This window comes from Pavona decussata, unplaced genomic scaffold, assembly GCF_977016875.1.
Source record: "Pavona decussata unplaced genomic scaffold, jaPavDecu1.1 SCAFFOLD_229, whole genome shotgun sequence".
In the NCBI taxonomy this organism is placed as follows: domain Eukaryota; kingdom Metazoa; phylum Cnidaria; class Anthozoa; order Scleractinia; family Agariciidae; genus Pavona; species Pavona decussata.
This window is the reverse complement of record NW_028145634.1, coordinates 253863-269633: the sequence shown is the minus strand read 5'-3', so window position 1 is coordinate 269633 and position 15771 is coordinate 253863. Positions and strand designations below refer to the sequence as shown.

Below are 15771 nucleotides of genomic sequence, written 5' to 3'. Positions count from 1 at the left end.
ACAATATCCAGCCATCGTGACCCGAACAAGGTTGGTCAATTGAGCCTTAATTTATTAGAAAGCTTTACTCCCAACATTTCAAAAACGGACATTTTTCAATACATCCTCTTGAGAGTTAGTTTCACAGCTTTCAGCTCAAACCCATTGCTCATGAACTGCTCTTGTACTGTAGCGAGGTGTTTATGATGGTAGTTAAACTGACTAACAGCTTGAGCTTGGGCCACCTGTGGGCAGGGATCTTATCTAAACTTACGGCCTTCCCGCTTTGAGACAACGCAGTTGAGCCTGCACGAACGCCACGGAAACTGTTTCAAACTTAAACGGCGGGTACCGATGAGTAAATATAAAAGCCGAGGATTGTCGTAGGGTGGGGACACCAGAAAACTTTAGGAGGCTCATCAAACACTGAAGTTGCCGCACTGGTGAACAACTTGTTAAGAGCATTTGCTGTAAACCGCTTTTTTCTCTCCGGGCAGGATCTTTTTCATGGTTTTCCAAAATGTTCTAGGATCGCCTGCTTTCGCCTTCTTGATGTCGTCCTCGTTACGTACGGGATTTTAATAACATTGATAGGACACCCAGTCGTCCGAGCGATTTCTTTATCTGGCTTTCTTGAGAAGATGATCACGCTGGCGCATATTTACTTTAATGTTTCTATTTAGCCACGGACAATTGTCCACGCCACGTACACGCCTTTGTATTACAGGCGCGTATCGGTCAGTAACCGTGACGAATGCTCGCCTGAAGTCAGTCCATCGGGAGTAGAAACAGAGTTTCAAGTAACACCTTCAAGGTCATACGGAAATCACTCGGATTATAATTAACATAGTTCCTAAAGGTCTTAAATTGATAGGAGTACCCAATGGCCCTTTTAGAGAAAATTAATCGTGTGTTGCACTTAACACTAGCTGGCAGTCCCAACATCAATCTTCGTTACTCTTTAACGTTCCTGGGAAAAAAATATCCGCTCTTCACTGGCAGCCTGCCTGCTCGATTCGTCAGGACCCAATCGAGCAGGTTATTTACATAGACAAGAAATAACATCGGGCATAAAATGGAGCCCTGAGGTCCTCCGGAGCTGACAGGCAGAGGATCCGAGGCTTCACCCAGCACTGTTTCACGTTGGTAGCGACCCATCAGGTGAGAGTTCAACCACTGCAAGAGCCGGGCTGCCTCCAAATCCGAACTCGTGAAACTTTTGCAGCAGGGCCGAGGTTCACCTTATCCGTGAAGGCCTTAGACATATATCCATATAGATAATGTCCACCTGTTTTCGCGGCGGTCGTCTAATAGGGAGCCCACGTGGTCTAAAACTTCCAAAAGGTTGGAGGTGCATGATTTCCCTCTAATGAATCCATGTTGACAATCTCTTACCACCTCGCACACTCTAAATTGAAGTGTTAAATACACATCGCTTTAAGACTTTGGATACCAGTGACGGTAAGAAGAGGGGCCTGTAATTCTCTGTGCATTCGGCCTCACCCTTTTTAGAAACACGGCAGGAACATCGATAGCTTCCTTCCAGTTCTGCGGGAAAGAACCAGTGCTTAATGACTTGTTAAACAGCGTACAAAGAGATGGTGCAATTACAGAGGCTGTTTTCGCTGGGATTTTATCAGGCCCTGTGGCTTTCGTGACATCAAGGGCTTCGACCACGTATTGGAGTTCGCTAACCGTGAGCGTTTATTCCCACATATCAGGAGAGGCTGGTGCATTGGCAGCGCTTTCAGATGAAGGGAGGGTGGGGGTGGGGGAGGGGGGTGTCATGGGCGAAATGAGTAGCTTTTTCCGCGTTATCCGCGGTGTCATATAATTTTTTCCTTTTCTTTGTTTTATGGACTATTGTCAGAGTTATTTTTGTTGTTGGAATGTTTTGTTTCCTTTCTTTTATGTCAGCTGTGAGGAATGAATTATGTTACACCGGAGATGAGCCCTATTTCCCGAGGATTTTCAGCTGAAGATCTTAACGGCGTACGATTACCTGGGTCAGCGGATGCACTGGCTGATATTGGCATCGAGACTCAATCAGGAATTGTATGCGATTTGGAATTCAGCTTCAATATAGGCCAGAAACGCTTTGGTCTTGTGTTGAGGTTGGACTCGATGGAACCAAGAAACATCACGGCTGTTCCACAGCATGCGCTTAACTGTTTTGCGCAAGTTTTGTAACTTCTCCCTTCGGTGGCTCGAGGGAGATAGTTTCAGCTTTTATCTTATAGATTCCTTTTTACTTGATAGAATTAAGTATGGCACCAGACATCCAAGGTATGGGATTTCGTCCTTTGAGCCTCTTGGTCTGTATATAGTCATGCAGAGACCTTTGCAAGAAACATGTCTTTCATTTGATGCCAGTCAGTATTTATATCGTCATTGGCTATAATCAAAGAGAGGTTAATTGCTGACAGAGCCGTAAGCAGGCCCTCAAAGTTGCCTTTTGCATAATCTTAGACAAATCTCAGTGTTTTGGGGTGGGGCTTTTAAGCGTTAAACTGGAAAATAATGACGCTGTGGTCTGTAAAAACCCCCGTTTTTTTGGAGATAATATGTTGGTTACATTGACACGGTTCGGCATGCTTGTGATTACAAGGTCAAGTATGTTGTTGCCACGAGTGGGTTTTTTATTGAGTTGTGCAGGTCAAGAGGTGGTCGTGAAGGGTTTCAATAAAGACCCGATGCGCTGTCAAAGGAGTCCCAGAGGATGTCTGGCAAATTAAAGTCACCCAAAATTACCATATTGTCGAACTGGTCACAAACTTCATGCAGAAAATTATCGAATACATCCATCCAACTTGGGTCTTCATTGGGTGGCCCATAGCAAAAACAGAATAAAATTCTTTGACCAATAAGCGTAGTATTTCGGCAAAAATGATCTCAAGCTGTTGCAGTTTGGCTTCCAATTCAGGTTTAAATCAAGAATTTGCCTTTATTTATATTTACCTCGAGGATATACCTTAACCTTAAATGCCAATACATTGCGTTCTAAAATCAAAAGCGATGCAGTTAAGAAAATATAAACGAAGCAAAAACATTCCGTAAAATAAGGGGCATTAAAAACGAGAAAAATACTCTCGATTCCTTTAGTCGATCCGAAAGTCCGACGAGCCGAGCAGAGAAGCGCGTTACATAGTGATATCCACAAAATTAACCATAATGCTTTGTTCCTTTGATCTTTGCGCGACCACAATCCTTTCAATTTTGCAAGCACTCGCAAGGCTCCATAAATGTATTTCTGTACCGATTAGAGTGCTGCCTTGCTCGGTCGTTTCAGGCTCCCTCGCTGCGGCAGCAAATATATTTTTCGCTCGAATTGGCGCAGCTTAGCTCCCGAGCGATTCACGTACGGCCCGACAAATTCATCAACCTTGCTCCGCCTCGGGCCGCACTAGCGAGTTTTCTGTACTGAAGATGGAACTTTAAAAAATGTCGTAACTTTCATAAAAATTATCTCATTCCTGCTGGCTCTACGAAAATTTGTTAAAGAAAGTAATGTAAAATGAAGTAAAATAAACAGGGGTCACAATGACTGCTAGCTTGTAACAGTAATGCTGAAAAGTGAGAATTGACCTTGCAACACAATTTTCATGTCAAAAATCATTTATTTATTTATTTAGCAAACATCTCACAGTCTCTTCCTCTTTTTGTAAAACCATACGTGCATGAAAAAATATTTACAAAATAAATCGTTTCAGTTTTGTTCGAGTTAACAATGGTAGAATCTATTTACAGACATTTAAATTCCGAACAAGTCAGTTATTTGAGCGACGCTTGAACAGACGGCGGAAAAGTTTTCGGAAAAACCCAGGCTTGCTCTTTACTTCAGTGTTCTAAAAGAAAAGAAAAACGAATTAAACTGAGATATATACACAATCGAAAGCGTCAGTGATGCGACCACCAATACGCAATACGCCACACACATTTTGCCGTATTAACGTGGTGCGTGGATGAAAGATGGTATAAGAAAACAAATTAATTCACAAAGTTTTGTTTTGAACCAAAAGTGATCTTCATGACAAAGTGAATTTGCTGACGGTGTTCACATAAGGAGGCTCTTGCTGAGAACAGTGTTACAAATTAAAAAACAACAAACAAAGCAGAACTAAAAGCCAAAGTCAATTTCAACCCTCTACTGTCTTATAGGGTGGTTTTCAGTTGAATGTCTTCTTAGTTGAAAGTAATTTGGCGTTTGCTTCACTACGCACTACAATTGGTTAACAAAAGTCGCGACACTTTCTCAACCAATGAGAAGCAAAACAAACTGACCAAGACTTGCTCACACGGCATACGCGTTTTCCCGCGCTTGGCGCCGGTTACTTGAATGTGCTGGGTATGTGCTTCGAATTCAGATTGGTTCGTCGATTGGTTTATTGCACTATTTGCGCTCACTGTGATTGCACAGAGTAATTACTTTGGTTTTGGTTTGGCGACACCTAGTTGAAAACAGAAACTTCAGTCTTCGGGATGTAACTAGAGATCTAAACATTGTGCTAGTTGGGCAGGGATCGCGTTAACACAAAGATTATGTAATGAGTTTCTTTCCAAATACATGTATGTACATTGTAACAACATTAAAAACGGTAACACTTTAAACATGGTCGGTTGGTATGTAAAAAGAGGAAAAACGTGTCGGAACCTCTCTAATGGCCTATTTGCCTGTTCAGAAAATAAACACGTTGTTATAGAGTAAAATAACGCAAGGGAAAGATAGACGGAGGAGCTACAGAAAATCTGCAGCACTTGTGAAGGTGGATTCTCTGTATCAAAATCGTATATATGCCCCAGAATAAAAAAGAATAATTTAGCGGTTCTTGTTTTATTGGAGTTCAGCTGCACTTCAAAAATAAATTTGTACAAAACACATAGTGCGCTGACGCAATCGATCATGTTTCCTGGCGCCATTCTGCACACACAAAGTGAGAAAAACATGCTTCGATTCCTCGCGAATCAAAGTAGATTTCTCACAATGGTAAGTAAAGCTATATATTATAAAACAAATAAAAAAAACTTAACGGTGCTTACTTCTGTTGTAAAACACACAAGGCAGAGACGAGAGCACTCAAAAAGGAAGTAAAAACAATTACCTGTTACTCGTGTCTCACCCTACACTTAGTCGTGCTTAAAAAATATTGTCACTTCTTTGGGTGCGTTTTATAACAACAAATCACAATGAAACTTTTACTTTTAGTTTATTATTTAGTTTCTAATTGTAACAGTTTTCAATGATCAAACTTACTTGGGCCTGGAGGATTAAAATTCTCTCACGGACGGCATCAATTTGGCTGTAGACAAAAAAAAATAGATATATAATTTCAATAAGCAGCCGAAGTCAACAAAGAGTTGGGAAATAGCTTCCGCTTTGTGTTTCATGTGATCCGAAAACTTTTGAGGTTATTACAAGATTAATATCATGGATGCGGAAGGGAGAAGTTATTCAAAAATTCGCGCTACGATGTAGAACACGATTAATTCATTTGCCGCTTGTCCCACATGCTAACCATGCTCTGAGTGGTTAATTGGCTTTGCTTTTTTTTTACGCTTTTTAAACAGATTAAAGTTAATCAACTCTCAAAGACTGTTTCAAGTTAGGGCAGGATTTAAACGCCGTACACTTCATCACTGGGTACCTTTGAAAAAAAGTAAACACCAATCCCCAACCTCCCCCCCCCCGAAAGGTCAGAACGCTAAGAGCTTTTTTTATCGAATGGTCCCTGGGCGGGACGTGAAGTGTGACTCTGGTACTGACAGACAAGCCCAATATCAAAATACAGGTTATCCCTACTGTTCTCCATATAATCCTTGTGGTACTAATTGGAAGGATGTCGGTAGACATCAAAATATTTATCTTTGGGGATCATTACATCTATTCTCGTTGACTTATACATTTGGTCAACTAGTAGCATAGTAAGGACAAATTAGACGGTAATCAGTATTAAGGCTTAGAAGGTTAACTTCTAAATCGAGCAAGATTTGGTCTGTTTATAAACATCACTGGAATTGGAACCGACAGCTTTATATAAATTATTTATTACTACTACTCGCGCTCTATATTTTTGCATCATATAAAATAAAGCCCCCTTCCTAAAAATGGAAAGCATGACAGACGTAGATGAGTAGCCCATTAATTTCCGAGTTGCTTTGAACTTCATTGTGAAAGCGAGTCAAAGTGCAAAGCACTACATGTGAAAATATGAATGAAAACTAATTTTAATAACAAAAACCACGGTATGCACGGAGGCTCGCTTCCATAACGAGGTTCAAAGCAACTCAGGAATGGCCTTTATCGCCAAAACAAACGCGATTAATTTGGATACCCTGAGAATAATTTAAATAATACAGATTTACTGTCTCAAACTCAACACTTACTTTTCTTTATCATTGATCTTGATCTTCATCTGAAAAGAAAAATGATTAATGGGTTAATTAAAGTTTGGACTGGGTTCTTCATGGTTTAAAAGCATAGCCGCCATCTTGCTCACTTACACACACAAATGGAGAACGAACTTCTTGTTAAGGGTCTCAGGTCCTGCACAGGAGTTTGGCAAAAGTTTACTTACGATAGAAAAAGATCTATAGAAAAACCCTGAACAATCATCGGGACAAAAAATATTCTGCACGATAGTATAACCTTTTGGAAGGAGACAAATTCGCATCAAGTCGCCCAGGAAGAAATTTAAATCAGGTACTTATAAATCTTTACCTCAAGCCGCCATATCGCGAATTCGCGGTCGATGGCAGCATTTTGGCTGAAATTAAAGAAATAAAGTTATTAGAAATTCGCACCACTTACATGTTGACTACCATTTCATATCATGAATTTTCGGCTGTGCTTTATGTTTTATGTATAAATAATAAATAATAAATAATTTGGCCGGGAAAAAACGCAGTTTTCAAAACACATCCGCGACTTTTTAAGAAGTGCTGAATTAAAATGACGAGTTAACATTAAAATTCACGTTCTATTACCTTTTAACTTCGGCCTTCTTTTTTTCTAATTCCTGTAAGGAATCAAAGTAATTTGAGTTTGAATAAGAATCTAGTTTCAAATGAAACTCTTGCCACTAATTTGGTAAGAACCCAGGGGGAATGGGGATGGGGGATTGGCCCTAAACGTTCACCACCCCTGGTCCAAGCACTTTGAGTCATCCTTGGATCACATCATCTCTATCCGAGTCCAATTGGTTGAAACTGATCTCGTGGCGTGATAATGTTCAATTTTGCAAGCTAGCCCTTGTTGGTGTAGTGGATATAGATAAGAGACAAGGAGCAAACTACTCGGGTTCGAGACGCTTAATTACATTATTTTGATTTTTAACTTTTTTTCACTGTTACTGGGTTTGAAACTAGTTTTTTGTTGAATATACATCATAAGGTGTCCAACCATGTTTTGGAGTATCCTTTCTAGAAACAACAACTTTAATTTTCTTTCAGATTCCTGCCATCTTAACTATGGACAAAACAACTTCCCCCCTAATCTCGTACCCCGATCTCAGTCGTCGGTTCGGGAATGTCTGGGTACGAGATTACTTCCCCCCACCCCCCTCACCACCACCGCCCACCCCTCTCCTAACACGACTTCTGTCGTCTCATTACATAATTCACTTTTAAAACTAACCGCAACTCTTCGTCCAAAGTCGTTGATGGACTTGTACATGGCCAGCCGTTTTTCCTAACAAAAAATAGGAACAAGATATTGAGTATTTCTTTATAATAGCATGTGAAATCTTTCCTGAAGCGTGCATTGTGATATGAACGACTTGTAGTAATTTACATCAATGGAGTTACAACAAACCTGGATTTCCTTTTTAATCCTGTCTATAGTCGCTTGCTTAGCTTTATTCTGCAGAACAAAATGGAAATCCCTGTTATTGACAAAATATTCCATTTTTTCCGTTTGCACACCAAAGCTAACAAAGTTTAACTTGTTAGCATTACTTTAAGCTAAACGCATAAAGAATCAACAAAGATTAAGAATGTCGACTGAGAATGCATTTATTTCATGCAAGGTTTGTTAAACACGAAAGTTGATTGTCGAACAATGATTGCCAAAGGATTTTTTTTAACGGATTTTTGAAAGTAAGCAGATCTTATATTGTAGGCATACATTCTAGCTGCAAGTCACATTACTTCGCATAAAAAGACAAGCCGAATAGATTCTTCATGGTTGCAAGTTCCCAGCTGATATATTATACACTGCCAGATATCTGTGTGAAATGAGAACTGAATCGTGCACATTAAAATATATCTTTTTCTTACCGCTTCACGCGCCGAATTTAATTCTTCGCGGGCACATTCCAGCTTCCTAGAAATAAGGTAAAATGATGTTAATGTTAACTACAAGCACGTGAGAGTCGCCGGAGTATAGTAAGGTAAAGTCGCATGAAACAACTGTGAGCATTGCTACTCCCCCCTCCCCCCGATGGGTTGCTAGTTCATATTGGGCTTATACCCCCAGTAGTATGTTACCGGTAATTATTTTTTTCATTATACACCTGGCTGAAGAGAGACAATATGGAGCAAACTTTCTTGTCTAAGGAAACAACACTTTAATGAAGAGAGTCACAACCTACAATCCCGGCTAAAAGCCATGAACGGGTTTCAACGGAGCTCATCCCCCTTCCCCTTTTCAAAGTTGCTTCCTCCACAGAACACGTTCATGCGCTAACCACTTCACTATGCATTTTTTATTCGTTTGTGTGTTGAAATGGATGAAATCATTTAGTGCGGGTTACAAGCCAAAAACCGGTGACCTAGAATCAAAATCGTCCAATCATTTCTTGAATACTCACTTCTTTCTTTCCTCCTTCTGTTCATTAAGCTGGAAGATTAAAAAAGACACATAACTTGTTATTAAAATTAGTTTTTATTCATATGCAAACCAAACTACTGTTCATGTGAAAAGTTTGCATTTAGCCTCGCTTTCATAATGAGATTCAAAACGCAACAACTCGGAAATGGCCTAATCTTTAGGTTTGTTTTACTTAGGCAAGTGTTTCATAAGCTAAGAATAAATTCAATTGCAATGTAATGCAACAGGTGCAATTTTTGTAATAAAAGGAGGAAAAGATAGAAAAGACAATCACAAAATAACGGCGCATAGTTTCCTCTGCTTTTAAAAGTCTCCCTTCAGGATTGCCAATTTTTTTGATAAGACGTCTCTCTTTCATTCTGCAGTTTTGCTATTTAATTCATTTAAAATAATTCTTCTCGCTCAAAGTTGACTATTTTTTTTAAAGAGGACAATGTCTTACCTTCTGTGCCTTCATTTTCACAGCGTTCACTTCCTCCTGAACAGTTATAAGCTCACTGTGATAAAAACAAGGATAAGATTGTTTGAAATTCTAAATTTTCGAACAAATATTAAATCCAAATTTGTACACTGTGTCCGGCGAGAAAGTTAACAGGGCAAAATATGTACCTTTTGTATTCCTCAACGATTGAATTCGTCATCTGTAAAAAGGAATCAAACAAAGATACTAATGAACTCATGAGTGAATTTAGGAAGGATGGACTAATTGGCTGAAAAAATGACCGATCGATTGGCTAGCTGATTCAGTGACTAACAAGCAAACAGACATAAAGACAGACAAACAGACAGACTGAGTGGCTAACTGTGGACTAACTAATTTACTGACAGTCTCACTGACTGACTGTCTGAGTGGCTGACAGATTGACTGCTCGCTAGCTGACTGACGGACAGACTGACTACCTGCCTAACAGAATTACTTACTGACAGGGTGACTGACTGACTCTCATGTAACATATCGCATCCTTAAAGGAGTTGCAAGTTAACTGGTAGCAACGGCTTGCAACGATTAAACCGTTTTTACAGAATTGTTTCTGCAACTGTTCCAGACAGTATTGCTGCAGTCGTTGAAAGAGGTGTAGATGTATTGTATATCCTTCAAGGACTGCAGCAATTTGCAGAGTATATACCGTCTTCTACAGTCTCCATTGTTCGATAAGTCTGTACACATGCGTCGTCGTCTGTTTGACAATCAAAAGCTAGTTTCCCAAACATTGACCGACTGAAGCAAAACTAATCCCCTTTGCGCTATTGCAGTGAAGTAGATTGAATCATGGCGAGGCTTTTTTCGAAACTACATGACAACTATCGTCTCTCATTCATGAATTCTTTCATCTGCGGTTCAGGCTTAGAAACTTTACTGCACACAGAATTCATAATGCTTGCACTTATGTGTGCGGCTCAGTTTAAAAAAATGGTTCTGCTTAGACCAAATTATATAATTGAGCACAGCTCAGTCACCAAACTAAATAAATAAATAAACTGAACAAATACCCTGATATTGAGTTTCATCGTATCAGTGGACTCCGCTAGTTGTTCCGTCTGTTTGAAGAATAAAGAATAAAATTCGTTAGGATTGATAATTGGTAAAATTATTGCCTTGTGTATGTATTTGAGCACATCGGAGTGATAACAAATATCTAAATATCATCTTAGTTGATAACTAAAGGTAATTTGGCCACCGTAAAGACATCCGAGAGCTGACGTTTAAGGAGTTAGTCCTTCGTCATGCCGAGCGAATTGATTCGCTCTGTGGAAGGACTAGCACTCGAAATATAAGCTCTCGAATGTCTTTACTGTGGCCAAATTACCTTACCCGGCAAGTCAGTTGATAAAACTAAATATTTTCACTCGGCCCCATCGACGCAGCACTACAGTTTCTTTAGAAACTCACTCCCTTAACAATTACTGCGATGAATCCTTGAGTACAAACCTTGAAAACCGGTTTCTTTTTTACCTGAGCCTTATTCAACTTACTGCGCTAACCTAAAACCTGTGAGCACTTTTATTTTTCAAGAGAAAATGAACGTAGAAGACGAATAATCTTCCAAAAAGAGGCTAATTATGTCTTCAACTTCCTGCTCATTCGATCATGGATAGCCTCTGTCATGAAAATTACAGGCATAGCATTCACGCTGCAAACTAATTTACTTCGGACTTGAAATCCGAATGTTTTACCAATTTTTTGATTCTGAGAACGAGGGTTTGTTTTGAGATCGTTAGCATTAAAACTTTTCGTAATTTTCGAATTCTAACCCTATCAAAAAATCCCAGAAAAGGGTGATAAGCTTCGTAATATTGATTTTACTAAAATATAAATCCTAACAAAGCTAACTTCAACAAAATGACTTATGTAAATTTCACATCGATCTGTATTCGGGGAAGACGACCAAATAGCCGGTTGAAAAAACGATATATGGTGCTCAACAACTGCATTTTAATCGAGAAAGGAAGGGAAGAAAATACAATGACTATAATAACAAGGTTGGACTTACTTCAGCTTCTATCTCCTCAAGCTCCTTTTCTAGCTCATGAATTTTCCTAAAAATAAACGAAATCATGGTTGACTCGCTACAAGGAAAAAATTTCTTCCTTCATGAACCTTATTATTCCATCTTATTGGTATCAATTACCTTTCCTCCTCTGCGTTCAGTGCATTTACTGTAGCTTGCGACTGAAGAAAAAATAAATCATAGATATATTATCAGTCAGTGACCAAGTATACTACAGTATTTGTCCTTCCAATATCATTACTAGTTCGGGTGCTTTACTACTGAGCTACAGGAGACTCGTGTGAGCTAAGGCCATTAAACTAGTTTCATGGGACAAACATCCTTCAAACTGCTAGGATTGGAATGTCATGTATGGCATATGTGAAAAAAAACAAATGTGATGTTCAGTGTTTTATAAAGCCTGGTATTTAGATGATAAATGTTAAAAATACCCACACATAAAAAAACTTGCTTGTGTAAAGCAGTATCCAAGATGGACTTAATAAAATATTCAGATTGTAATGACAATAAAATGGTCTTGGAACAGGAACTTAAAGATTATGAAGTTTTGCTTAAGAAAGTAAGTACGTAAGAAAAACGAAAATAATTAACAATTTTCACCTCCGCCCTTGCAGCTTTCCTTTCTTCAATTTCACTGAAAACAAATCCAAACGAGTCTTTAGTCAAATAAGTTTTATTCCAACACACAACTTTGGCAAAATGTTAGGAAAATCGGTCAAATGTGGACTCTATTTACATATCATTATCAGAGACATTTTAACTGTTCAAGCGTTCGTTCTCAGTCTCCACCCGCTTCATTTCATTCTATTAAATAGAATCAAATGAAGCGGGTAGAGACTGAGAACGAATTAAAGGTAAGATGAGATTTATGTTTCACTATTGATTGAGATCAAAGAACTAAAGTTTGCAAGACGTCTTTGTATCACAACCAAAATTACCCGGAGGGAGCTTGCTAAATCTCTGAAATTTGATCCCGTCAACTCGAACTAAAGTTTGCATTACGTAATTAACTGATCACTGATTTGTTAAAAGGCAAATGCAATTAAAATAAAAATAGATAAGGATGTTACTTTCTAAAGAGACTGTGGTGCTGCTTGCAGATTTCCTTTCTTCAATTTCACGGAAAACAAATCCAAACGAGTCTTTAGTAAAATAAGTTGTTTCATTTACCAATACACAACTTTGGTAAATAAATGTTAAGAAAATGTCAAATGTGGACTATATTTACGTATCTTTTTCAGAGACATTTTACCTGTTCAAAACCTCATTTTCAGTCTCCAGTCTCTTCATTGAATTCTATCAAAAGTAAATATGAGATTTACGTCTCGCCTTGAGGGAAAAGAACTAAAGTTTGCAGGGCATCTTTGTATCGCAACTAAAATTACCCGGAGGGGAAAGATTCTTGCTAAATCCAGAAAATTTGATCCCGCCAACTCAAACTAAAGTTTGCATTATGCAATTAACTGATCATTGGTTTTTTAAAAGGCAAATTCCATCGAAAAGAAAAATAGTTAAGGAGGTTAGTTTCTAAAAAAACTGTGGTGTTGCATGGGCGGGGTGTGGAAGCGTGCTACGCTATTTGCAGAATATTTCCGCGAAGAGCGTATTCTCCACTGCTCACTATACATATTACTCACAATCCACAATTCCCTGATACGCTCTGACGAAGGCCTAATGCTCTTGTATCTTTTTACGAAGAAAATAAAAAAATACCCACATGAAGGAGCCTTGCCAAACCCGGCTTTGAAATTTGATCCCGCGAACTCCTCACCAGACAAATTAAAGGCCAGAATAGAATATCTCACCATAGTCAAGAATCACTCTTTATCATTCATAAACTCTGAATCGTGAATCTTTTCGCTTGAAATTAGAAATGACGTCTAGTCTGTCCTCTTGGAAATTGAAGTAACACTTTGTTGATATGTGCCAAAATTACTATTCCTGACTGAATAAAAGAGAACTGCGCTTAAAATGATCGCGAATATTGCCTTAAATGAACTCTGTTCCATACCTGAAGCTTGCCCATCTCCACTCGATGGTTCCTCTCTAACTCATCAAGTTCTTTCTTCTTTTCACTATATATGTAAACAAAACAACAGAAAATTGGAGATGGAGCATAAGTCGGTTGTTGATTGATCCTCTACGTCACCTGTATTATAACAATTGTACTTACGTTCCCAAACCTTTAATGTTTTGGATAGTTTTCTCTTTCCCTTTTATGGCGTTTCTCAGAACCTGCAGGAAAAAAAAATTTCTTTTTGTTTAATAGCAGTAGTTAGGTGTTTGTATTTACTTGCACACTTATCGACGGTGCCTCCTAATACAAAAGTATTTTCGCTTATATACGACTATATGCGGTTCACGGTATATGCACATGTAGTCGCATGAGGTCGAGTGGAATTAAGGATTAATTTTCACGCGTATTTTCAAAGTTTTCCCAAAATTGTTCGAGTTGTGCATCCGGACGAGGGACATTTGCGAAATTAATCTTTAGGCGGAATTTCATTTATGGCTCTGGCACGTGATTTCAATGTATTTTTGGCAAACAATCCGGCTTAAAAAGTTAAACTCCAAAGAACCTGAAAGAACTCGTTGTTGTTGGGTACAAAAAGAAGAAACCAACTATAAATGTAGAAATGCCGTGCTCAGCCAATCAGGAGCCAATATTTTCGCCGCTTGACCAATCAGGAGTTAGCAATTTTGCCCCTGGTAAAAGGAAAATCAAGAAAAAATTCTCTCAATCTCGAACAATCAGCATTCAATAATTTTGCCCTCCCAGTTGGCTTGATAGCTCAGTTGGTAAAGTACTGCACCTGCATCGCAGAGTTCAATGGCAACAAATCCGCTTCAAGCGTGAATTTTTTTCCAGGCTTTCTTTTAGAAGCGTACATAACCGCCACGGTCTCTCATTTATCAAAAACATAACTGCAACTGTCGATTTAACATGATGTTTTCCTGCTGATTTGATAAGTTATAGTCGTTATAGTATGTAAACTAAAAGTTAACAAGACTTATGTAGGAAGTCTTATTTTTTTTTTTCATAATTAAATGAATTATATCTTTTCAATATACTCTAATCCTTGTTTATAGTATTGGGCCATCCACTCGATTAGCCTTACAGCAAAATTCTTGCCAATTTTTTTAGTTGAGCTTTTTTAAAATTCACATTTACCCTTAAAGGGGAAGTATCACAAAAAATTGGTTTAAAATCAAAACTCCAAAACGTTTATTCGACAACAAAAACCTAAGCCATTGTACAAATTTGTTATTAATAAGATTGGCACCCGAGTGTACTAAGGCTATCGATGAGCGTCTCTCGCCACAGACGAACCGGGTTAGAATAGACTGCAACTTGAAAAAAGTTAAGCTAACTATTTTCAAGCTCTCGCGTTTTTGTTTCCAAAATACAGTAGAGGAGGTCATATGTTGTTCCTTTCAAAAATCATTTGATTTCTTTTTCTTGACGTTCTAAAATTATTTTGTAACTAAATGAAGGTGATATCGCACCATTTTTAACACAAAAGGTCAAAATCCCCGTGATACTTCCCATTTAAGAAAAGATTATTGTGTTGTAAGTAGCTTGATTTATTAAAATCCTGTTGTAATTTTTTAAATATTGTAATGTTATAAATAAGCAAAAGGTAAATAAAGTTAATTGGATTAAAATAATTCAAATGAATTCTGCTGTCATTTCGAATGTAACTGATAATAACGGTAGATCAAACCAAACATGTAAATAAATAAATAAATAAACCTGAAAATGTCAACAAAATGAAAATGTAGTCTTACCATGTTTTGTTTCTCTATTTCCTGTATTTGCCTCAGGAGATCATTTCGATCTCCGAAGGTTGATTTCCGACCTAAGACAAACAATTTGAGTAAGAACATGACATTTTGTTGTGGTTAAATTGTTTTAAAATACAAGCAGCATTTTATTATCGGCAAAGTTTACGATCAAATGAAGTTTGTGGAAATAAACGAACTGTCAGCATGACGTGATTGTTGCTATGGCGTGTGTTATCTGGCGCGCGTTGCCAGGAGCTCGTCCGGAACGGAAGATGATTTGATTACAGCTGTTTTACTTTTTTGTTTGTTTGTTTCTTTTTACAAGAAAGACAATTGGATACAATTTAGCGCTTTTTTTTTCAGTCACCTTGCGATACTCGGTATTTGACTTTCTGATCCCTTCTCTTGAATTCTTGAGAAACTGCACGTGAAAATTTGAAATGTTCCAGTTTATAAAATGCGCTCGGTCTAAAAAAAAAAAATATATGACTTTACCCTTGACCTGCGAAAACCTCTCGTCGCACAGTTTTCTACGATGCTAATTTGTAAATTTACCTTTTTTGTCGGATTCCATTTTGAAATTGATCTCTTCGCTCTTCTGTTTTCCGTATAATAAATGACTCAGCAAAAACACACGCGTTTAGCAAAACAAGCAAACTGCGAATAAAATTT

The 15771-nt window shown here is 38.2% G+C and overlaps 3 protein-coding genes across 6 annotated transcripts in view; 2 read left to right on the top strand and 1 right to left on the bottom strand.

Annotated features, from left to right (window-relative positions):
* Nucleotides 1–15766, bottom strand: part of LOC146458738 (uncharacterized) — a 94167-nt gene extending 78401 nt beyond the window's left edge. The window contains exons 1-20 of one of the 4 annotated variants that reach the window (XM_085090331.1): nt 15655–15766; nt 15103–15173; nt 13487–13548; nt 13325–13388; nt 12566–12609; nt 11914–11947; nt 11434–11474; nt 11296–11341; nt 10295–10342; nt 9413–9444; nt 9246–9300; nt 8784–8812; nt 8251–8296; nt 7787–7834; nt 7610–7663; nt 6961–6992; nt 6695–6740; nt 6361–6389; nt 5231–5276; nt 3618–3824 (exon numbers count right to left, since the gene is read on the bottom strand). In XM_085090331.1, coding sequence (XP_084946457.1) covers nt 3747–3824; nt 5231–5276; nt 6361–6389; nt 6695–6740; nt 6961–6992; nt 7610–7663; nt 7787–7834; nt 8251–8296; nt 8784–8812; nt 9246–9300; nt 9413–9444; nt 10295–10342; nt 11296–11341; nt 11434–11474; nt 11914–11947; nt 12566–12609; nt 13325–13388; nt 13487–13548; nt 15103–15173; nt 15655–15673 — 924 coding nt within the window. In that variant the 5' untranslated portion in view covers nt 15674–15766 and the 3' untranslated portion in view covers nt 3618–3746. Of the gene's footprint in view, nt 1–3617; nt 3825–5230; nt 5277–6360; nt 6390–6694; nt 6741–6960; nt 6993–7609; nt 7664–7786; nt 7835–8250; nt 8297–8783; nt 8813–9245; nt 9301–9412; nt 9445–10294; nt 10343–11295; nt 11342–11433; nt 11475–11913; nt 11948–12565; nt 12610–13324; nt 13389–13486; nt 13549–15102; nt 15174–15654 lie in introns of those variants that run through there. The other 3 variants (XM_085090332.1, XM_085090334.1, XM_085090333.1) reach the window with 3 other exon arrangements.
* The window catches only part of LOC146458735 (uncharacterized), a 257490-nt gene that overhangs the window by 188056 nt on the left and 53663 nt on the right, over nt 1–15771 (top strand). The gene's annotated exons all lie outside the window — the stretch shown is intronic.
* LOC146458736 (uncharacterized) overlaps nt 1–15771 on the top strand; it is a 256692-nt gene that overhangs the window by 215228 nt on the left and 25693 nt on the right. The gene's annotated exons all lie outside the window — the stretch shown is intronic.